Below are 26,031 nucleotides of genomic sequence, written 5' to 3'. Positions count from 1 at the left end.
GAACATAACAACTAAGCCAACAGTGTACAGAAATCAGTTGAACTACATCAGGGAACAGTGAAAACATTGAAAAAAAAGGCATCCACCTCAAGACTGTTTTTACGATCATCACCTCACAGTTTTAATTTTCATCACGTTTTTTAAGAAAAACTTTTTAACACTTTATATTGCACGTCTGTTGTTTTTAATTTATTATATACGTCCTACTGAGGATCACCCTATACGGGGTCGAAACATGTCTATGTAAAGTTTTCTCTTAATTGGATGTAAATATTGTAGTATTGACTATGAGGATAATCCAAATAATTCTGTACAATTCTGTAAGAAGTTCAACTGTTAATATGGATCCAACATGTGATTGGTAGTATGTAACAGTTCCATTTTACTAATATGTACAATTTCAATATGTCTAAAGGACATAATGCCATTGACAAAAGTAAAATGAACTGCAACATTAAAGTACTTTGTCCCCACAGCAGTTTTCAAGTACCAAGTACTTCCCTGCAGTTTGCATGTTTACTGTAATGGGTACTTGTATTCCAAAATACTGCAGCTCCTCCAACCAGTGGCGCTGATAAGGACCCCGCATACCCCGCAGGGCGGGGGAGGCAATGACTGTTTCTTAATTCAGTACATGAAGAGTGATTTTACATAATGATAAAGCTACGGCACACAACACAGTATTATTTGTATTACAGAGGGTTATTCCAAACTTAAGCCATCGTAGTGCAGAGCTTTCTCATCAATAGGAGTACGGTAGTTATTTCTAAAATAATGTGGGTTTCCCAACCTGTTCCAATAATAACCATCCCTTGCTGCCACTCCATTCAACAACGCTTTTGAAGTAATTAGCCAGTTCTGAGAACCCAGTAGTCAGCGAATATGAGATAAGGACATCCTGCTTATCTCAAAACTCCAAATACTGAAGTTTCGAACCTGATTATAACCCTCGACAGTCAGTGTGGCTAAGTAGGCTTTTGATGGACGGTTGAGCTGTAAATTATTTGGTCCTAGGAATGAGATTATTTCTTAATATTGTGACGATCAGTGTGTTTTGGTTACTATAATACCATTTAAGTGTATTAATTTTAATTCCTTCAGATTTCAAAACTGAATTATGTAATTATTTTTATCATTGCGTCGTCGTTCCCTGTAATAATATACGTAGGTGCTTTGAAAAGTTCTCGGAATGTACTAGAATTAAGTATCTTACCTTGGTGGAACTGCTTTTATTCTTCAACGTAGTCTCCCTGTAGACTAATGCATTTGGTCCAGCGATGTTCCAATGCCTTGAACCCATCTCGAAAATGAGATTCCTCCAGACCTGCAAAATACCTCTCCAGTTCAGCTGTCAGTTCTTCCCTTGTAGAAAATCTCCATCCACCGAGGAAAATTTTCAGCTTAGGGAATAGATGAAAGTCTGATGGTGCCAAATCAGATAAGGTGGATGTGGCAACAATTCATACCCCAGTTCATGAAGTTTTTCCATGGCAATAACACTTGTGTGCGGCGGAGCATTGTCCTGATGAAAGATGACCTTTTTCCTTCCCAAACCAGGCCTTGTTTCGCTTATCTTTTCCTGTAGTTGGTCCAGGAGGTTTGCATAGTATTGCCCCGTAATTGTTTGGCCAGTAGGAAGATAATCTATCAGCAGAATGCCTTTTGCATCCCAGAAAACTGAGGCCATGACCTTTCCGGCCGAACGCACTGCCTTTGCTTTCTTTGGTGGTTGTGAATCAGCATGTTTCCACTGCTTTGACTGCTGTATTGTCTCTGGGGTATAGTAGTGGACCCAAGTTTCATCTGTAGTCACAAACCAGCCCAAAAATCTTGTTGGTTGCACTGAAAACAGGCCAGACTTTGTTCGGACATCTCCAATCTGGTGCGTTTATTGTCCAATATCAAGAGCTGCGGCACCCATCTTGCTGATAATTATTTCATATCCAATTCTTCGGTTAAAATATAATATACCCATTCAGAAGACATCCCTACAGCTTCAGCAATCTCCCGCACTTTCAGTCGATGATCCTCCATGACCATTTTATGCACTTTTGCGATAAATTCTGGGGTCGTAACACTTTTTGGCCGCCCAATACGCGGATCATCATCCAAGCTCTCCCGACCAAATTTAAGCTCGCTGGTCCACTTGGCAACAGTTGAAAATGAAGGAGCAGAGTCCCCCAGTGTGTTCTGAAAGTTGGCATGAATTTTCTTTGCTTTCATACCTTTCTTTACAAAGTACTCAATCACTGCTCGAATCTCAGTTTTTTCCACTGTCACAAATCACTACGCGGGAACAACAACAAAGAGTCATCACTACCACACTCCTGCAGCTAGAGCACTGACGCACCACGTGTTCACTCACAAAGGATGTGTGATTATTGCGCGGGAACCTCGTTGCTCTAGCACCGACATCTGGCGGTGATTCCGAGAACTTTTCAAACCGTCCTCGTACAACCCTGTACTACGAAATAAACTTCAAACTTTCCTTATCAGGAAACGAGGGGCCCCATTTTCAATTATTGCAGAGGGGGTCCAAGATTCTTTCTTTGTTGACGAAACCTTTCAAAAATATTTCAGTCTGTCGAACACAAGGAAGAAAATTTATATATAACACTAGATACCCCATAGTGGAATGCAAGGGTCAAAGAAGCAGTGAAAAATAAGGAAGCATAGTAATTATGGAATAGGAATAAAATGGAAAGTAGAAGAAAGTATTAGGAAAAGAAAAGGTGCAAAAAGGTACTAAGTGAAGAAAAGCTGGGAAGAATACATGCAAGATTTGACAAATGTAGGCACCACAGACAGAGAACAAAGAAGAAGATATTGAGGAATTCTTGAAAAACTAGAAAAGGAAATAACTGATATGGAAGTGATTATAAAGGGGGACTTAAATGCACTAGTGGGAAATGAAAGACAAGGAAAGGAAGTAGTAATCGGACCATATGGATATGGGAAATGAAGGAGAGAAACTACTTGAGTTTTGCAAGAGGAATGGAATGATTGTGGGCAACACATGACTTCGGAAGAAAAACAGAAGGAAAATTACAAGATATGGCTAGGGTGACAGAAGAATAAAATCAGAAATTGATTACTTTCTGGTGGAAATGACAAATCGCAGATACTTTATGAATCTAACAGCTTTACCAGGAGAAGCATTTGATGGAGACCACAGACTTGTGGTAGCAAAAATCAGAGTGGGCAAAATGGAAAAATTAAAGGAGATAAGAGATAGTAAAATAAAAGTATGGAATTTAAAAGATAAGAATGTAAAGAAAAAATGTCTGGAGAGGCTGAAACAACAAATTACAGTTAATGAAGTAGGAAGTGAGGAAGCTGAATGGTCCAACTTCAAAAAAACATTTGTAAGTGGGACAGAGAGTCCCTGTGATAGAACATCGTTGAGAGTGAAAGAAAAGGAGACACCGTGGTGAAATGAGAAGGTGAGAGAATCAGTAAAAGAAAAGAAGAAAGCATGGCAAGAATGGAACAAAGATTTTTAAAAATAAAGAAGAAAGCAAAAGGAAGTATCTTGATAATAAAAGGAAATGGAAGAAATTGGTAAGCAAAGAAAAGTTGGGGAGAATATACACATGGGATCAAAACGGATCGAGCTGGCAGTAAAAGAATACTGGTACTGTACAGAACAATATGAATAAATAGGAAAGAAAGCATTTATACACAGCTAATAAAAGAGGAAGATCGAGAGTTGACAACACATCCAGAAATAAATAGAAAATGGGGAAGGAGTATTTTGATAAACTGCTGAATGTGAGAAATTGTGCAGGGGAGACTGTAGTAATATGGTGTAATGACCCAACAGTAAAGGATGATATAACAATGTTACAGGTCGAATTAGCAGTCCATAAAATGAAAATGGGGAAGGCACCAGTGATGGATGAAATTAGTGTGGAAATGATAAAGGCTGCTGGACCTGTTGGACCACATGGGTGTAGTTTATTAAAGTGCATATGGAAACACAAAGGTGTGCCAGAAGACTGGGGAAAGGGAATAATAATACCAGTCTTTAAGAAGAACAAAAATGTGCGTGATAACTATAGAGGAATCACTGCTCTTATCACAAGTGGCAAAAATACTAGAAAGGGTATTAGAGAGGAGAATAAGAAGGAAGGTAGGAGACATGATATAGGCTTTCGAGCTTATGCAGTGTCAAGAAAATAAGGTGAAATTCTTTAAGTTTCGCAGAAAAATTTGCTGTGCATCTTCAGAAGAAAACCTCGACTGTTCACGAGAAAGGCTTGAGAAGCCATGATTTTCAGTGTTGACTTTGTTAATGAAACCTTTCCAAAATATTTCAGTCTGTCGAACACAAGGTAGAAAATTTATAAATAACACTACATACACCATTTTATTTTATTTTCTTATTTTCTTGACACAGCACAAGCCCAAAAGCTTATATCATGTCTATCAATGGCAACAAGGTAGGAGAGTTGCAAGAAGAACATTATGGCTTTAGAAGTGGATCCAATCTGCAGCACGAGGCAATTAATGGAAAATAATTGGAAATATGAAAAGGATCTGATCATGACATTCATAGATCTAACAAAGGCATACAATAGTGTTCCCAAAGAGAAGGTCTGATAAACCATGGTCAAAAAGAGACTGGGTACATAAACTGTAGAAATGGTGCAAGCAATGTATAACAACTGCGTGAGCAATGTACAGGCTACGGCTGGGGAGACGGAATAGCTAAGAAATTAAACTGGACTGAGACAGTGGAGTGTGCTGTCAACTCTTTTGTTTCTGATGGTTTTGGATGAAATTGTAAAGGAGACAAAGCATATGGGAAGAGAGAGAAGTTATTACTATCTGCAGATGATACTGTGGTCTGGGGAACAAAGAGAAAAGAAGTACAAAAAAAATTTGCTGCACTGAATGAGAAAACTGAAAAAGGTATGGTATGAAAAGCAGCGCAGAAAAAAGCAAGACCATGCCGATATCAAGAAGAGAAAGACATGGGAAAGGCATTGTGTAAATTGGTGGTCAAAGTCTTGAAATTGTTGACAGTTTCAAATACCTAGGAAGAGAATTAATGCAAAATACAAGGCTGTACATGGAGATTAGCAAGAGGGTGCAACAGGGTAATTCATTCTACCAGAGTGTAAGAAACCATACCTGGAATAAGTATCAATGGAGTGTAAAGAGATAATGTACAAAATGTATTATGCACCCACACTGCGCACAGTGAGGCATCTGGTGACGAACGAGAGTACCACCTACAATGGACCAATGGTAAAGCATTCTTAAATTCAAGCCTTCATTATTAGGGAAGTATTCCTCGTGAACAGACAAGATTTTATCCTGAAGACGCGAAGCAAAGTCCACTGCGAAACGTAAAGATTGACCTTGTTTTCTTGACACAGCAAAAGCCTAGAAGCTTACTATTATGTCTACAACCCTCAAATAGTTGCAGAGATAATGAACATTTTCTGAAATGTATGTTCACTATATCTTTAACTAGTTGTATTTTCAGTTGTTTGTAGAAAATAATAATAATATAATTGAAATATCATACTTGAAGTAGTTTGTTACACTCATAACATAATTTCGTGTGGCTATTTCTAGCCGAGTGCAGCCCTTGTAAGGCAGACCCTCCGATGAGGGTGGGCGGCATCTGCCATGTGTAGGTAACTGCGTGTTATTGTGGTGGAGGATAGTGTTATGTGTGGTGTGTGAGTTGCAGGGATGTTGGGGAAAGCACAAACACCCAGCCCCCAGGCCATTGGAATTAACCAATGAAGGTTAAAATCCCTGACCCGGCCAGGAATCGAACCCGGGACCCTCTGAACCGAAGGCCAGTACGCTGACCAGTCAGCCAACGAGTCGGACATAACATGTACTAATAATTCTGTATACCCTTGGTCAAAAAAAAATAAGTTTATAAAAGGTAACCTTGTTCTAAAAAAAACTATAGATACAGAATAAAGTTCTATTATTGTAGAACTTAGTAACAGAGAAGCAACATATTATCTGGTGGAAACTTTTTTATGACTATCCAGTAAGGAACTTTACAGAGAAAGAGAGCTTGAGACATGCTGAAGTGAGGAAGACAGACTGAGGAACAGGGACAGAGGGTTTGTTGCCAATGAAATACCCTTTCAATTAAAAAAACTGAAATAGTTTCATTTGAATGTACTTTGTATTGAGTGCAAATAATGTGTACATAGAATATTTCCTCCCTTTTAGTTTAATGATCAAGTAATATTTATTTAAACAAATTTGTGCTCATTAAGAAATTTGTTACAATAGAGTCTCACCCAACCGACCTTCACTTATCCAACATTCCGTGTTATCCAACACTGGTAGGCTTAATTTGAACTTTAGGTGGAGGCAATTCTGGGACACCCGGTGTGGAGGGTGCGACCGTGGGACAAGCACTGGCAGTCATGCGGTAGGACCGGGTTTTTCTCAAGGACAGTTGCAGCGAGTTTTCAGTCATGGTTCAGTGTAGTATTGGTTGGGTGCAGATGTTATTGTTTTCATATCCTCTGTGCGTATGGCGAGTAAACGGAAGAAAGTGATTGTTTCTGTGGAAGACAAGTTGAGTGGGTTAAAGAGACTGGACAAAGGGGAAACTCTTCAAGTGGCTTCAGATTATGATATTGGAAGTGTTACAGTGGGAGAGTGGAAACATAAGAGGGAAGAAATTGAAAAGTGGTGTTCTAACAGAGCAACAAGCGATGCACTGAAAATTAGAAAAACAATGAAAAATGTGAGTACGAAAAAGTAAGTGAAGCACTATTTCTTTGGTTCACTTGAAACCGGGAAAAAGGCCCGTCAATATCTGGCCGCAATCTGCAATAAATGGTGGTGTATTTCCAGAAGGATTTTAATGAAGGGGACCCTAATTTTACTGCAAGTGCAGGGTGACTTGATCGGTGGAAAAAACGATATGGCATTGGGCAGCTTAATATCTGTGGAGAAAAACTGTCAGCTAAATCCGATGAGATTGTGAAATTTAAAAGGGAATTTCAAGAAATAATCCTTGCTGAAGGATTAACCGGTGATCAGATTTTTAATTGCAATGAGACTGAGCTGAATTTCAAGATACTGCCATCAAAACTCTTGCAGCCCATGCCAAGACGTCTGCACTTGGCTACAAGTGTAGTAAGGAAAGAGTTACTGTTCTTGCCTGTAGTAATATTACTGGGAACTTAAAATCAATATTGCTTAAGATCAGTAAAGCAAAGAAGCTTAGGACATTTAAAAACATTTCTGTTAATGTTCCTGTTCATGTTCCTCCCTCCTAAAGTGCCGTAATTATGCCGCCAATGGACCAAGGTGTGCTGGAAACAATGAAGAGGAAATATCAGCGGAAACTCCTTTCATCCCTTGCAAGTTATGAATCTCATTCCGTATTGACGGTTATCACTTTACAAAAGAAAATATTTATAAAATCCTCCTATCAATAGGAGGATTTTATAAATATTTTCTTTTGTAAAGTCCTTTCATCCCTGATAAAGAAAATGGACAATGGCAACGACATGATAGAAAAGTTAAAACGAAACAACATGAAATATGTGGCATACTGGATAGCGCAGTCTTGGGAAGAAGTTGAAACATATTGTTGAGTGAGGTTGAACATCGAGAGGAAATGGTACAAGACGACATGGAAAACATTGTTCCCTTACTGAATTGCAATCCTGGCTGTGAGGATGCTACGACTCCAGATGTAAGTGGTGTGCACAAGATCAGCTGTTTGAACTAACTGACCCTGATATTATTGGTTTTGTGAATGCTAACGAAAATGAGGATGAAGAAGTAGAAGAACGAGCCATTGTAGAATAAAAGGAGAAAACGATGGCTCATAGTGAAGGATTATCATCGATGGCGGTATCTCGCACCAAGAAAACGTGAATCAGCAGACATTGCTGACAAGTTTCTCTTCGTAAGACATTTGGAATGTTTTCGTTCAATACTGCATCTACTGTACAATTGAACTGTTAAGTCAATAAGTAGAGTACCGTAAAACATAGTAATACAGTATAGCCTTTCTGTATGTTTTAATTTTTTTGCTATTTTGCTTTACGTCACACTGACACATATAGGTCTTATGGCAACGATGGGAGAGGAAAGGCCTAGGAATGGGAAGGAAGCGGCCGTGGCCTTAATTAAGGTACAGCCCCAGCATTTGCCTGGTGTGAAAATGGGAAACCACGGAAAACCATCTTCAGGGCTGCTGACAGTGGGGTTCGAACTCACTATCTCCCAGATGCAAGCTCACAGCTGCGCGCTCCTAACCACATGGCCAACTCGCCCGGTCCGGTTTGTTTTAGTTCATTTTCAAAGTTATTCTCTACTAGCGAATGTACCCGTGCTTCGCTACGGTATTCTACATTGTATTCGAATATCGAAGTAAATAGTGTGCATGCAGTAAATAAGATTGTTTTAAAATTGCATGTCTCTTAGCGTTATCCGAGAAAGAGCATGGGGAGGTCCCCATACGTTGTTTCCAATGTAAAGTGTTTGTTATGGATTTGTGATATAACGGCAGGCTCACTTGCCTACTGCCATTCACAATTGAGTTGGGAAGTTTACATTATAATTGCAGGCCCCATTGCCTACTATGCGGACAGAATAGATTTGGGGAGTTTTCGTTAAAATGGCAGCCCCCCTTTCCTACTTCCAGACAGATAACAGTTTTTATTATAATGGCAGGCAATTACCCTACTATCACTCGAAATTGAGTTGTGCAGTTATCATTATAATGCCAGGCCCATTGTCCTACTTCCAGCCAGCTTACTGCCAGTCACACCAAGTTGGTGAGTTTCCATCAAAATAGCAGGCCACTATGCCTAATGCCGGTCACATTTTAGATGAGGACATTTCTTTATAATGGCGGGCACCCTTGCCTACTGCCAAACACAATCGGGTAGGGGAGTTTTAAACAAAACTGCATGCTCACTTGCCTTCTGCAAGTCAAATCGAGAAGTGAACTATTCATTACAATTGTAGACCTTCCTTACTAATGACAGTTACACAGGAGTTGGAGAAGGAACCCTTTCATACCGCCAGTCAAAGTCGGTGTGGGGAGTACTGATTACAATAGCAGACCCACCCTTTCTCGATCGCTACAAATCGACATCAGTGAATATATATAGATCGACATACGAAAGTATATGCGTGTTTACAATATTGAAGACCTTCATTTACAGATTAACTGCTACTAAACGTATGTCATATCGACAAAGGATTATACCATAAGACACGCCAGATTTAGTGGCCTAAATGGCTGGTCCTATGATATGTCATCTATTCTTGGGTCAGATTGAGTTAGAAACGTGGAACAGGGTAACGTTCTTGTAAGATTATCTCACATTACATTAATTTTCGGATAATTATGTGACAGCTACATACATAGCATTTGGCTCATATATGGCTACTGGGTGGGCCAATTTTCGTGAAGAGTTTGATGATTCTGTATTTCATATAAGTAATCGAAGGTATGAATTATGCATGTGAAAATTCCAAATTGACTTAACATCCATTAATAGAGAAAAACCAAACGTAAAAGGGATACAGATACGGCAAAAAGTCATAAGACCAAGGTTGTAGATCATTCCAAATTGAACGGAGATTGTGCAATCTGTTATGTGATAGGAATTTCCGAAGCTCTGCACCATCATTAAAATTGCCTGCATATTTCGATATTCTTCGGGGATAAAAAGTGAAAAATTTAATGATCTTGGATGTTTTCCGTTCGTTACAGGCTAAAACGTATAATTTTGTCAAATTTCAATTATCTTCTTTTTCTTCTGGCAGATTATGCCGCAATCTGGATTTTGGGCGAGGCGGGTAAAAATTAGGACTTTCAGGAAACTAAACCAAAAATTATGCAGATGGTCATTATTACCCCTTAAACGGAAAGCTGTACGAAAATTTCGCCAAAATAGTCAGTGTAGAGGCAGACAGTCGTTACGATTTGATTTATATAGATAAGGAATCTGCTCCATGTAAAACACCTTTTTGGCTATGTCCGCTGGACTTAACCTGCAAAACTGACCATTCATGATATCTCCCTTATTAATCCTCCTGACGAAAAAATGCACATGAAAAAAAGGTTTAGAGGTGGAATTCCATCACGTTTGGTCGATTTCCAGTCAGGTTGGTCTTGTTCTGTATATATTGTGGAAGAGTAAAATAACCATTTCGGTTCCCTATAAACCGCCAGTCCATTCCGGAACATGAAATGTTATTTACGTTTAAAACCTACCTTTGGACAGGTGGATGCTAAATATGAATTTTGGTTCAAATGTCTTCAGTAGTTTTCAAGTTGTAAAGAATACGCTTTACACGCACCCGCTTGTGAGTTAAGTCCGATGGGACTTGTACAAAAAAAAACGGTCCGTTAATGATATCTCCCTTATTAATCCTCGTATCGAAATGATGCACATGAGAAAAAAGGTTTAGAAATTAATTTCTACCAAGGCAGGTAGATATAAATTAAAGTTGGTTGTGTATATTTTGTGGAAGTGCAAAATCACTGTTTCGGTTTCGTATAAACCCCCAGTCAGTTCAGGGATTTAGAAACAATATTTGCCCTAAAACCTATCAAGGACAGGTGTATTCTAAATATGAGTCTTGGTGGAAATACATCCAGTAGTTTGTAGCACTCGCGTACATACGGCGTAATTAAGGAAGAAAATAATACAGTTAAGAAAGTTGAAAGTAATAGAAAATGGATTATAACTGAGGACAGCCGGATAACGACAAATATGTAAATGCCAAGTTAATGTATTGGAAAATCAAATGCCCCTCAATAAATTATGCTAGTGTGAGTTATGGATATAATAAAGCGGTAACAGAGGAGAAATTTAGGTCCATTGATTCCTAGGTAAACAAATAAGAAGAAGATGACTAATGGTGTTATTACTTAATCTATTCGAAGGCGGTTATAACATCCAACGATGGCAATGCGTTACCTCCTTGCTGGCATGCAGTCAGAGACGTTGCCATGGTAACCTGTAGGTTCGTTGTCGGTCTGTCGGTCACTCAATGCAGAGCATGGTACCAGCAGAAAATTGTAAATTTCTCCGTCATGTAAAGAGTAAGGTAAATTATGAACATAACGAACGTTGTTTATAATGAAGAGACGTTTCACGTACGGTAAACGAAGTTTACAGAAAATCAATAGCATAAGAGAAAATGGAGGAAAACCATTGTGGTCTATTCAAAGATTTTAAAATGATATGCATATTGAAACCTTCACCGGGATGAGTATACTCTAAATATGAAATTTGGTTGAGATCTATCGAGCCGTTTCGACGTGATGGTGGAAAAACCATTCTGGTTTTCCTATAAACCCCCGTCTATTCAAAGATTTTAAAATGATATGCATATCGAAAGCTTCCCCGGGATGAGTATACTCTAAATATGAATTTTGGTTGAGATCTATCCAGCCGTTTCGACGTGATGGTGGAAAAACCATTCTGGTTTTCCTATAAACCCCCCGTGTATTCAAAGATGTTAAAATGATATGCATATCGAAACCTTCCCCGGGAGGAGTATACTCTAAATATGAAGTTTGGTTGAGATCTATCCAGCCGTTTCGACGTGATGGTGGAAAAACCATTCTGGTTTTCCTATAAACCCCCCGTGTATTCAAAGATTTTAAAATGATATGCATATCGAAACCTTCCCCGGGAGGAGTATACTCTAAATATGAAGTTTGGTCGAGATCTATCCAGCCGTTTCGACGTGATGGTGGAAAAACCATTCTGGTTTTCCTATAAACCCCCCGTGTATTCAAAGATTTTAAAATGATATGCATATCGAAACCTTCCCCGGGATGAGTATACTCTAAATATGAAGTTTGGTTGAGATCTATCCAGCCATTTCGACGTGATGGTGGAACAGACAAACAGACAAACAAACAGACACGAACAATTTTATTTATATAGATTATCCAACATTTTCGGTGATTCGTCGTACTCCAGGTCCCATTTAGGTCGAATAATCGAACTCTACTGTAGTTATAGTAACAAAAAACTGCGGGAGATGGGGGGGACTGTTAACGAGTTAGAACAACCCCCACCAAGTGCTGTCAAGTTGCAGTATTGACAAGTATTTCCTCAAGAGTAGCACTGTTATGACTGATCAATTTGTGTGCTTGTGCATTATTGGAGTCTCTCTGGAAAAAAAAACACACACACACACCAAAAAAGTTTTGCATCACCTCAGACCAAAGAGTTCCTGACTCTTTACAAAAAAAGAAAATGAAAGGAGAGACATACAGATGTACTGTACAAGTGTGATTTGTCACCCAACAAAACAAGAAATGAGAGCCTCTACAACAATACAGCTCTGCTTTCTCAATTTGAGTTACCAAATGCAGCTCATATCAGCACCTTTAATATTGTTAACACATCCCCTTGCATTCATGCATGCCTGAATTCGACTTGACATACTGTCCACTTGTTCACCAAGGTAATGTTGATTCAAATTGTCCCACTCCACAGTGGTGATTCAGCATAGATCTCACTGAATGGATAGTGGGATGTGATGTCCATAAACTGCCTTCTTCACCTTAAGACCTATCTGTGTCGGTGCGATGTAAAGCAACTAGGAAAGGAAAAAAAAAAAAAGCCTTCTTTAATTCAACCCGGGCATTTTCAAAAGGGCTCATGTCTGGGTAACACAGCGGCCATTCTAGTCTAGCAATATTGTGATCATGAAGGAAGTCATTAACACGAATCGCACAAGGGATGAGTGCATTATCATCCATTAAGACAAATTCTCCTCCAAAATGCAAGTGATACGGTGTCACTGTGGGTCAGAGGACATCGTTCATGTCGTACAGCTGTAACATTACTCTGTATGACGTATGACATGACGTGGCCCCACATAATGCCACCTGAAAACCTTAAGGGAACCACCAACTTGATGCACGTGCTCTACAATGTGTCTGACACGTGAAGTCGACCAGAATGATTCCTACACACTGCCAACAATCGTTAGGAACAAGGCTATGTGGCACCGATGGGTGAAAAGAAATTTATGCCAATTCTGGAGAGAGCATACAACACAGTATTAGGCCCATATGTACCATGCCCCATGATGTCCCAGAGCGGGGCCTCGTCATGGGCATCAAGAGTGAAGTTGTGCCTCAGGGAACCAGTTTCTCACCGTTTAAGTTGAAACGCAGTGACCTGTGGCTGCCTCAAGATCATTACTCAGCATGGTGGCATTGCATTCAGGGTTCCTCCGAGATGAAATTCAAAGGTAACGGTCAACCACTGCAGTCATAGCCCTTGAACAACCTAAGTGAGTCAAGTCATCAACAGTTCCCGTCTCCTTGTGCCACTTCCATGCTCGAACCACATCATGTCTAGCAACTGCCCTCATTGATCATCCTTCTTGACATAATGAGATTATGAGTACACATTTACATGTTGACACTGCATGTCGTGCCATTGTACCCGCACACTACACTCCTTAAAACACTCCTCTAATGCTTCCACACTAGTACTACAACTGCTTCCCATTTCAGTGCGGCATTGTGCCTGTGAGTTGGGGTACGTGCAGTTGTAAGTACGTTTACTAACGTCATAAGTGTTGTATGTCTGGTCTGCGTAGAACAGGCCAAGATAGCAAAACAGTTAAATGACACACAGGGGTGGTGCAGATTTCTTTTAATGTGTAGTATCTTTTTTCAGATGTATTTTTACAAAGTGATCTTGTAATAGTTTAATGTTCTGTAATGCAGTGGAGGACGAGGTAGCAAATGTTTCTGCAAACGTCAGGAGCACTATACACATGTGGATAGGCTGTTCATGTCGAGTCTCAAATCTATGAGACAGAGAGTAGATATGCTGTAAAACTTACCTTCCTTTACACTCAGCTGTTCTCCCCAATGCAGCAGCATGTGCCGCAACTGTCTAGCAGGAATTACTCCTTTTTTTCCAGGGTCAGCTGCTCGAAATGCATCAACTACCTCCTGTGGTAGGTCTTCCGCCTGACTGTGGACATGCATCACCTCCAGGAAATCAGCAAAAGACATTTTTCCACCTGTACATCCACCAAACAATACACAAGATTTCATTAAACTAAGATTTTTCATTTTTTTTAAAAGCTTAATGATACTTCATATAATCAACAGGAATGCTAAGCTTGTGTATATTTTCTAAAAATTACAAATGATTCCACTGAATGTGGCAAAGATATTATATAACTTACAACTAATACAGAACACATAAGATGAGAGTTGACAGTTTTCTTGCAGAATGAAAAGGAACATTTTTCAGTTATATGCATTCAGTTACAGAAATCAGAGAATATGAAATCTGAAGGCCTAGCACATAATGCAACAGAACAACTGTTTTTAATACCAACCATTCTAACATACAAAGAATGGGAACTCAAAAAGTGAAACAATACAATTTGAAATGAACTAATCAACTGCATTTTACTAGCACTTTGCTAAATCTTCAGCATCTTTTAATAGGTCCTTTTTCACACTTCCACACACTTCCTTGCAAGACATAGCAAAGTTCATAGTAATCTTGAGTTCAGATGTTATTAATTCAGGTGAGCTTCATTTCCTTGTACTAGTTCACTTGTAACATTAATTTTTAAAATCTACCCAGCGAAAGCATTCGAAGCAAGAATTATGAATAAAAATACAGCTATACCGCTTTTCACGAGAGTTTAATCCTGATGTAAACAAATAGGCGGAGCACATTGCCTTTGCATGTAGACAGAGACGTAGTTGATTGGAGAAGCAACCGTCGCACTCACTCGACTGTATGCGAGCTCAAAGAAAAGTAGAACGTGGAATTAATTTTATTTTATTTTAGTTTATTACATTTAGAGAGTTTGGAAGAGTACATAATCAAATAAAAATATGGTAGTCATATATACCGGTACATAGATGTTTTTTATAAAAATATAAAATAGTGATTAAATAACGAGAAATGAAGGCACAAGGCATGGTGTAATACAGGATGTCTTCTCGTAGTGAGCGAAAGTCCCAAGCTGTACAGCGTGGAGATAAGGTGTTGCATCTTGCAGCAGCAGTCAGTGTCAGTTGAGAGAAATGGAGCAAGAGGGAGGACCATCGTGTGTAGTGAAGCACAAAAGAGGAAAACCGCTCAGAAGTGACCATAGGCAGTGCACTGTGAATGTGTTCAATAAACTAAGTGAACAGAAGTTCAGATATTCGCACTATTATCATATGCGATGCGCAGCCCCGTACATCCGAACGCGAGGCGTTGACGGGGTGGAGGTCGGTACTACACGCTCAGCGAATCGCAACACTTTACATGGTGGAGGCGTGGACATACCATGTTTACATAAGAATTAAACTCTCGTGAAAAGACATATACTTAAAAAGATATTGACCACACTTTTTGCAGAAACCTTAGGAAAAATAAACCCACTCAGAAATGTAATTTGCACCAAGCTTGATAATGTCACTTAAACCACAATTGTTGCCACAGAATTCTTTATATAGAGTTGTTCAAATTAATTTTAACTTGTAAGCTGAATGAATAACTCTACTGCATATACAAAGTTTAAAGAAAGATACAAAAATGAGCATACCAAAGATAAGGGCGTCGCCATGAAACCTATCTGTGTCGGTGCGAAGTAAAACCATTAGCAAAATAAAAAAATAAAAAAGATAAGGGAGGTACATTTGGGAAAACAGGGTGGTCTAGGGAGCAGTGATAAGGGTATAGGGATATGGAAGTCAATTAGGGATGACATAAAAATGTTAGTGTTGAACTGTAGAAGTATTGTGAAGAAAGGAATAGAATTAAGTAATTTAATAGATATATACTTATCAGATATCGTAATAGGAGTTGAATTATGGCTGAGAAATGATTAATGGATGCAGAAATTTTCTCACTTAACTGGAGTGTATATCGTAGAGACAGGATAGGAATGGTGAAAGAAGAATTTGTAAGCTACGAAAAATTTAAAGACAAGAAACATGAAATTCTAGGTGTAAGGCTCATTTCTAAAGATATTAGGCTACTTGATGTCTATGGAGTGTACAGACCGGGAAAGGGTAGCGCTGACGCTGATTCAGAATTATTTGATAAGATAATCAGGTATGTGGGAAATGACAAGGAAAGGAACGTGATTGTAGCGGGAGATCTCAATTTACCAAATGTCAATTGGGAAGGTAATGCGAACAACAGGAAACATGACCAACAAATGGCAAATAAGTTAATATGGGAAGGATAGCCGAATCTTTTTTTTGTGGGGGGTGGGGGGAAACCAAAACAGCGAGAAGCCGAATTACAGAGTTCGGCAAAGGAAAAATATATTTACAGTGGAGTAGCACAAGGCAAACATAAAAAAATAAGTGGAAGAACAATGAGGAAAAAGCATCTAATGATAAAAATAGAGGAAAAGATTAAAAACTAACAAAATAACAATAGAGACACAACAATTAAGAACACAACATAAAGGCAAAAGAAACAACGAGGAAAATTGAAGATTGAACGTAAAATGAAGAGAAGAACTTATAGCTAAGCACAGTAAGATAAATACAGATATAACACATAACTAATGGTATAGTACAACAAAAAATAAATATTACATTGTGTACAAAAGAGAAGACAGCAATGAGAAGAGAGAATATAAACTAGGTTAAGTTAAGGAAGAATCGATTAAAGGAGGCATACGATGAAAAAACGTCCAAGTTCCTGTCAGAAGATAAAGAGTTAAGGAGGGTTGGTATGCGGATAAATAAACTTCTTTGAACGAGAGAGAGAGGCGGGAATGCAGAATATGAAGGGGCGGATTAGTCCTGGTTTGCAAGTTGGAACGTAAGGAAAAGAAGGATGCAGTTAAGGAGAAAGAAATAAACCGTTAAAAGCGTTATATAGTAATCTAAGGTCGGCTAGTTTCCTGCGATTAGATAACGGGCGAAGGTTTAACTTATCTAGCATCTGATTACTGCTCAAGTTTCGACAATCAGATACTCTGGCTCTAACAATGGCACAGAAGAATGACTGCACACGGTCTATGTGATTCAGATTAGTGAGTGAAGAGGTAGACCAAATAGGAGATGCGAATTCAATAATCGGTAGGATGCAAGATACATAGTAGGCTCGGAGGGCGTGGACATCGGTGATGTCAGAAAATCTATACAACAAACCGAGAAGTGACATTGCTCATGAAGTTATCTTTTGTATATGGGGGACAAATAACAATTTGCTGTCAAACAACACTCTTTGATAGAACCAACAAGAGGGAAGAATATCCTGGACATGGTGCTGGTAAAACCAGATGAGCTCGTTAGAGAAACCGAAGTAATAGATGATATCAGTGATCATGAAGCTGTTTTTGTTGTAGTTAAAAATAAATGTGATAGAAAGGAAGGTCTTAAAAGTAGGACTATTAGACAGTACCATATGGCTGATAAAGCAGCAATGACGGAGTTTAAAACAGTAACTATGATGGTGGAAAACAGTAAATAAAAATGTAAACAGACTCTGGGAAGGGTTTAAAGCAATTGTTGAGGAATGTGAAAAAAAGGTTTGTACCTTTAAAGGTGGTAAGGAATGGAAAAGACCCACCTTATTATAATAGAGAATAAAGAGACTAAGAAGGAAGTGCACACTGGAAAGAAATAGAGTTAGAAATGGCTGTGGAAGGAGAAATTGAAGGAACTTACCAGGAAACAATCTAGCAAAGAAGTCAGTTAAAGATAACATGATGCCAAGCATAATTGGAGGTCATACAAATTTTAGTGGAAAATGGAAGGGTATGTATAGGTACTTTAAGGCAGAAACAGGTTCCAAGGACATTTCTGGAATCATAAATGAACAAGGGGAGTTTGTATGTGAGGATCTTCAAAAGGCAGAAATATTCAGTCAGCAGTATGTAAAGATTGTTGGTTACAAGGATGTCCACCTAGAGGAGGTGACTAATACTGAAGTAGTATTCAAATTTAAATATGATAACAATGACATTTACAATAAGATACAAAATTTGAAAACTAGAAAAGCGGCTGGAACTGATGAGATTTCTGGGGATATACTAAAGACAATGGGTTGGGATATAGTACCATATCTGAAGAAAGTACTTGATTACTGTTTGCATGAAGGAGCTATACCAAATGAATGCAGTGTTGCTATAGTAGCCCCTGTGTATAAAGGAAAGGGTGATAGACATAAAGCTGAAAATTACAGGCCAGTAAGTTTGATATGTATTGCATGTAAGCTTTGGGAAAGCATTCTTTCTGATTACATTAAACATGTTTGCGAAATTAATAACTGGTTCGATAGAAGGCAGTTCGGGTTTAGGAACGGTTATTCCACTGAAGCTCAACTTGTAGGATTCCACCAAGATACAGCAGATATCTTGCATTCAAGAGGTCAAATGGACTGTATTGCGATTGACCTGGCTAAAGCATTTGATAGGGTGGATCATGGGAGACTACTGGCAAAAATAAGTGGAATTGGACTAGACAAAAGAGTGACTGAATGGGTGGCTATATTTCTAGAAAATAGATCTCAGAGAATTAGAGTAGGCTAAGCTTTATCTGACCCTGTAATAATTAATAGGAGAATTCCTCAAGGCAGTATTACTGGACCTTTATGTTTTCTTCTTCTATATATATAAAATAGGATGTTGGTATGTTTGAAGCTAATAGACTCAAAAACTACTGGACCGAGTTTGCTGAAATTTTCAGTTTGTTCTTATTACATGTGAAAGGGATTATGAAGTAGTTTGAACCAAATCTGATTGGTAGTTCAGCACTAAGGGGTGAAAAATCAAATAGGGGAAGATAAGCAAACCGGAAGACAAGTCCGAACAGCGGGTTGCCTACCCAACAGTATGTGAAGATTATGATGTGTTCCTTAAAACTTATTTCTACTTTTATCAAATAGTGTGGGGGCAGGACATCCTTCCCAGCCCAAGGGGAGAGGATAAAATGTAAAAGTAATTGAAAATGACCGATACTAGTGTCGTATCCATAGTTTTCGGGATCACTGAGATGAACCATGACACTCAAAATGCTGTTTAAGTCAAGTTCATCCCGAATAGCACCCCTAAGAGTGGGGTTGAAAGGGGTGTGAAATATTAATGTAGAATCCATCGTTTTCGGTGTCGCTGAGATGAATAACACGAGCGCAAAAATGGCTCCCAGATCAGTTATGAAACTCCATTCTAAGAGTAATCACCTAGGTAGGGCCTACGTCCCTAGAGGGCATGACGAGTGCACATCTTGCACTCCTTGAAGAATGTTTTGTTGTGTACGGGTTGATGTGTGTGAGCAATTGAATGTAGTATTAGCACCGTAAGTAGAATCGAGTGTTTGATAAGTTTAACTGCAGTTTATAACTGTAGCATAACTATTCTTATTAGACAATATCTTGCTTGCTTTTTCTGTCTGCAAGTAGTTGCAATAAAAATCTGTATACTGACTGGAGGGTAATTGGGAATTAAAACGAGACTATGGAATGAATATATGGGAAAGTATGTGTGAGATTTGTTGATACTAGGGCCGATTGCATAAACCCTTTGATCTTAGAAACTAAATTCATCTCTGTTCACGCCAAACTCGGGTTTTTTGTTGTATGAACGTGAATGGAGAAATTTCTCTGATTAAAATCTTTGATCTCAGTTCAAGGAGTTGTTTTCTATTCAAGATACAAGAACAGCTGATTGTGAACATAATATTACCTGTGTTGTTACAATAAATCAAAAGAAAATACACAAAAGACTAACCGAATACATTTATATAAGCTATATTACACTTCTTATAACACAGTGAAACATAATTCTACAACATAACCTCTGTGAATTGCTGACGTTCATGTTTTACACATGTATAACTATTCTTTTCTTTACAGGCAAATGAAATGTGTGTCACACATAACTAAACTACCTTTGAACGCCTCATCTGTCACCAAACATCAAAATGAAATACGACCGGCTACTTTTATCTGTTACCGACGCAGGTACTTATATGGTAAAATCAGGACAATCACAGAAAGGCATTTTTCCTAACTTAATTCATAACTTTTTTGGCACATGCTCTTAAACGCATTGTTGAGACAATACGCAATTCTTTCCCGTTGGTAGATCGATTTGTGGCCTGTTCAAAGAAATTTTTTGTTAAATCTCCTTCAAGAGTCAAGTTGTTTAGATCAACAGCACCCAATATTCCACTTCCTCCTGCGCCAGTGTTAACACGATGGGGAACAGATGTATGCAGCTTTGTATTATGCTCAGCACATAGAAGTATTCAAAGAGGTTGTTAATTCATTGGACTCACATGAAGCTGCATCAATACAAACAGTGCAAAATATTCTGTCAGGCATTGAGTTAGAAGAGAATCTTGTTTTTATAATGCCCATTTTTCTTTTTTGTCAACCGCCATAACGTCACTGGAAGCTGCAGGATCTCCCTTAAAGGAATATTTACTGTTTTTGAAAAAACTATATCAAATCTAAATTCTGTTCCTGGTAGTATAGGACAAAAAGTGAAAGAAAAATTAAATTATGCAACTTCAAAAATCTTGGATATAAACAGTTGTGCGATATTCGAGGCATTCTCGAAGGAAAACCGTCTGTCACACCAAGAGACTTGCCTCTTTCTGTGGAACAGTTATCATTTAAATATGCCCCAATAACATCTTGTGATGTGGAAAGAAGTTTTTCATGTTACAGAAGTGTTTTGAGAGACAACAGACGATGTTTTTCCGTTGTGCAAAGCGATGGCTGTGAACTGCAATTCATCACTCAGCATTGAAAGTGGGACCATTTCTGCTTCAACCTCGAAGGAATAAATGTAAGTTTATTATTATCATCAATACTAACCTGACTTGTCTACTGCCATTTTTTCATTTTAATAGTGCATTTTTAGTGGCATATTTTCAAGTTTTTAACAGCATATTTGCATGCATATTTCTTAGTTTTTTAGGGCATGAACTTCGGAGTCTCAGAGATAAGGCATTCACTTCAACCACAGTGGTACATTTAAGTTCGGAAGTTCATTTCAAAGGATTATATGGAGGTATATTCAAGAAAACAGGGTTGACTAGGAAGCGCTAATGAGAGTACAGGGAGCTGAAAGTCAAATCAAGATGAAAAAAGTTTTCAGTGTTAAGCTGTAGGAGTATTGTAAGGAAAGGAACAGAAATTGTATTAGGAGTTGAATCATGGCTAAGAAGTGATATTAAGGATGTGGAAAATTTCCCCTCGAACTGGAATGTCTATTGTAGAGACAGGATAGATCTGACAGGAGGGAAAATACTCATCTTATGAAAGAAGAATTAGTATGCTACAAATGAAAAAGTTAAGGATTAGAAAAATGAAATTCCAGGTGGAAGGCTCATCTCTAAAGATAACAGGCAACTTTATGTTTTTGGGGTGTACAGACCTGCAAAGGGTGGCGATGATGCTGATTCATTTGATAAGATAACTAGTTATGTGGGAAATGGAACAAAAAGGAGCATGATTGTAGCATGTGATCTCAATTTACCAAATGTTAACTGGGAAGTTTATGCGAATGACAAAGCATGACTAACAAATGGTAAAGAAGTCAATCTGGGAAGGAGAGCTAAATCAGAAAGTGATGGAACCTACTAAAGGGAAAAATAAGCTAGACATCATGCTCATAAAACCAGATGAGCTTTATAGAAAAATTGAAGTGATAGATGATATACAGCATGGCGCACAAAACGTCATATACTGGCAACCGTTCATACAATATTTAATACATAACTCTTTTTTTTTTTTTTTGCTAGGGGCTTTACGTCGCACCGACACAGATAGGTCTTATGGCGACGATGGGATAGGATAGGAAGCGGCCGTGACCTCAGCCCCAGCATTTGCCTGGTCTGAAAATGGGAAACCACGGAAAACCATTTTCAGGGCTGCCGATAGTGGGATTCGAACCTACTATCTCCCGGATGCAAGCTCACAGCCACGCGCCTCTACACGCACGGCCAACTCGCCCGGTAATACATAACATATTTAATAAAAAATGACACTACAACACTCCCTAAAATGTGCATGGACATGTTCAATAAGCCCACCTTCTCGGCGTATAACAGCTTCGAGACAAACCTGCACGTTTGTGACCAGTAGGATACGTCCTCACACAACCCTCGAGAAAAAGTCAGAATGACCGTTTGAGATTGGAGTGCATTTTCTGGTTTGTGTCTGTAAATTATCTCCTTTAAATATCCCCATAAGAAGAAGTCATAAGGATTAAGATCAGGGCTATGTGGTGGCCAGATTAAACTGCACTGAAACCGTTTGGGATATCGATGGAACATCACACAGTGCCCGAAAATTTCATGCAAGAAGTCCAAAACAGCATTTGCTGTGTGCAAATAAGCTCTATCTTGCATGAACCTTGTGTCTATATTGGTAGTTTTGTTACAAAGATCTGTGGAAGGAAAGTGTTCTGCAACACGTCCCTGTAACGCACACTGTTGACTGTGTTATTGAAAAAGATTGGCCCAATAATTCCATGATTGGAAATTTCAGCCCTCGCAACACATTACTTTCAACCTCGAGCACATGATCAGGCCAGTCTTTAGCCCAAAACTGGACATTTCTGTTTTTTCACAGCACCGTTGAGATAAGCATATGCCTCATCACTGAGCCATGTATTGTGCAGTACAGGATCACACTCTGCAATAGCCCACACAGCAAACTGTACTCACCATTGCTTGTCATGCAACGTTATGTGATGTCATTTTGTATGGGAAAAGGTCAAGTTCAGACAGTAGTGTTCTCTGAATTGACCGACAAGAGATTCCCAGCTAAATACAGACAGTTCTGGTAGATTTGGAGGGGCTCCGAGCCATGGCCGCTCTCACAGCAGCAATATTCTCCGGTGAGTAGACCAGCTTGAGACGGGGCCATTTTCTCTCCATAATATTGCCTTCGGTTTAAAATTGTATGGTCAGTATATACACCGCCGGAGCCCACTGGGTACCAAAATGAACATAAAACCTTTCCTGAGTCCAAGCTACACTCTTTATTTCTGCATAAAACAACGTTTTCACCTTCTGTTCACAAGTCCTTTGCCCGCCATGCTGTATAAATGGAACACGGTACGCCTGCACGCATGGCATAAGGTTTTTGTCCACAAAAGGACATGGTTCTGAACCCAGATTTACACATTTTATAAACCATTTTCTATGTATGACATTTTGTGCACCACCCTGTACATGATTATGAAGCTATGAAGCAATAGAAATGAAGGTTGTAAAAGAAGTACCATTTGGTTGAAAACAGCAGCATGGGGAAATGTTTAAAAAGTAATTATGATCAGTGGAAAAAAAAAAAAAAAAAAAAAAAAAAAAAAAAAAAAAAAAAAAACCCCACCCATCTTATGGAATGGGTTTACACCAATTGTTGAAGAGTATGGAAACAAGTATGTACCTTTGAAGGTGGTAAGGCGTGATAGAGACTCACTCTACCATAATGAGAAATACATTATTTTTTTTACAATCTGCTTCACGTCGCACCAACACAGAAAGGTCTTATGGGGACGATGGGATAGGAAAGGACTAGGAGTGGGAAGGAAGCAGCTGTGGCCTTAAGTGAAAATGGGAAACCATGAAAAAACATTTTCTGGGCTGCTGATAGCTACATGACCTAAACTGCACAGCCACTTGCTCTATTAATAAGAAAAAAGGAGATAAGGAACGGCTTAAAGGTTAGAAAGAAGCAGAGCTAGGAATAATTGTGGAAGTAAGGACAGACAGAAGGAGCTTACTGGGAAACTGAACTTACAAGCAATGATTCTGATGTTATGGCACGTATTAATGGATATGACTGTTAACAGAAATAAGAGTTATAGATCCACCTAATCAAAACATCTGAATTGAAATAATTCAAATAATAATAATAATAATAATAATAATAATAATAATAATAATAATAATAATAATAATAATAATAACAACAATAATAATAATAATAATAATAATAATAATAATAATAATAATAATAATAATAATAATAATAATAATAATTGATATAGTTGAAATAAGCCTAATTTTAATAAAAATTCACTCATGTAATCATTCAAAGTTCTTATCTAAGAATTTGAATGAATATATGATGTATTGATTAGGTGAATCTATAACTCTTTTTTTCTGTTAATAACATCGAACTTAGCAAAGGCAGCCAGGTAAATGGTAAATATAAACTGCAGTAGGGTAAATTTTAGTGAAAATGGAAGGTCATGTATAGGTATTTTAAGCAGGAACAGATTCCAGGGATCATTAATGTATAAGGTGAGTGTCACAGAAGACAGGTATTCAGTCAGCACTATGTAAGTATAGTTGGATATGTCCGACTCATTGGCTGAACGGTCAGCGTACTGGCCTTCGGTTCAGAGGGTCCCGGGTTTGATTCCCGGCCGGGTCAGGGATTTTAACCTTAATTGGTTAATTCCAATGGCACGGGGGCTGGGTGTATATGCTGTCTTCATTATCATTTCATCCTCATCACAACGCGCAGGTCGCCTACAGGCATCAAATATAAAGACCTGCACCTGGCGAGCCGAACCCGTCCTGGGATATACCGGCACTAAAAGCCACACGACATTTCATTTCATATTTGGATATAAGGAAAATGTCCATGTTGAAGAGATGACTAATAATGGTGAAGTACTGAGATGTATCTATGATAGTAATGAATTTTTTTTTAAGATGAAAGCTAGGAAAGCAATTGGGATTGATACGATATCTGGTTCGGGCATTTATTTATTTGGGAAAACCAAAACAGCGAGAAGAGAGAATGAGATGTAATAGCAACTTCTGGCCCAGTTAAGAAAGCAACGGGAAACTACCTCACTCCACATTTCCCTAGTACGCCTCTTCAGCGACACTTGGGCCACCTATGACGGCTGATGGCGGAGCTATTGAGGTCCAAACCAGCCTCTGGGCTGAGCACTCAACAAACATACATACATACATACATACATATTAAAGGCAATGGGTTGGGATATAGTTCCATACCTGAAATACCGTACTTATTTGATTACTATTTGCATGAAGGAGCTACACTAAATGAATGGAGAATTGTTATAGTAGCATCTGCGTACACAAGAAAGGATGCAAAACATAACGCCAATAATTACACACCAGTCAGCTTGCTATGTGTTGCATGTACTCTGTGGAAAATCATTATTTCTGATTATATTAGATAGGTCTGCAAAAATACCAAGTAGTTTGAAAGAAGGCAGTTCACTTTTCAGAAAGATTATTCCAGCGAGGTTCTACATGTAGTATTCCAACAAGATTTAGCAGATAGTCTAACTTCAGGAAGCTAATAATCTACCCAAGGATTTGATAGGGTAGATCACCAGACTGCTGACAAGAATGACTGCTATTGAACTAAGCATAAGAGTGGCTGAATGGGTGGCTAAATTTCTAGAAAACAGAATGCAGATAATTATCTAATTATAATTAGACTAACGTAATGATTAAGAGGGGGTTCTTGCAAGGCAGTATTATTAGACATTTATATTTTCTTATGCATATAACTGATACAAATAAGGAACTGGAAGCCTAGATAAAGCTTTCTTAGATTGATTTTATCCTGTACAGAGTAGTAAATAAGGTACAGGATTGTGAGATGGACAGTAGACAATGATATGGTGGTAAACAGGATGAAAAGTCAGGTTAAGTTTTGCCAAGAGGAAAAGACCACTGAGTTTTAATTACAATGGTGATGGAGTGAAAGTAACTCACGGGGATCACTGTAAGTACCTAGCTGTTAATATAACAAAAGATCTTCTCTGGGATAATTACATTTAACAGGATTGCAATTAAAGGTTACAGATCATTTTGTACAGTTATGAGGGTATTTAGGGTCTGCAGTAATGAGGGTATTCAGGGGTTGCAGTAAGGATGTAAAAGAAAGGACGTGTAAGCCTCTGGTAAAACTCCAATTAGAGTACGGTTCCAGTGCACGGGACCCTCATCAGGATTACTTGATTTGAGAACTGGAAATGATCCAAAGAAAAGCAGTTCTGGGCGATTTCTAATTGAAGAGTCGTCGTATGAAAATGTTGGAAAAT

General features: G+C 38.5%; 1 protein-coding gene across 2 annotated transcripts in view; it reads right to left on the bottom strand.

Moving 5' to 3' along the window:
- LOC136863877 (calmodulin-like protein 4) overlaps positions 1-26,031 on the bottom strand; it is a 49,742-nt gene that overhangs the window by 3,048 nt on the left and 20,663 nt on the right. For both annotated transcript variants that reach the window (XM_067140258.1, XM_067140259.1), the window contains exon 4: positions 13,846-14,028. In XM_067140258.1, coding sequence (XP_066996359.1) covers positions 13,846-14,028 — 183 coding nt within the window. The remainder of the gene's footprint in view (positions 1-13,845; positions 14,029-26,031) is intronic.

Source organism: Anabrus simplex, chromosome 2 (genome assembly GCF_040414725.1).
Source record: "Anabrus simplex isolate iqAnaSimp1 chromosome 2, ASM4041472v1, whole genome shotgun sequence".
Classification (NCBI taxonomy): domain Eukaryota; kingdom Metazoa; phylum Arthropoda; class Insecta; order Orthoptera; family Tettigoniidae; genus Anabrus; species Anabrus simplex.
The sequence above is the reverse complement of the archived record's forward strand: the minus strand, read 5'-3'. Positions and strand labels throughout refer to the sequence as shown.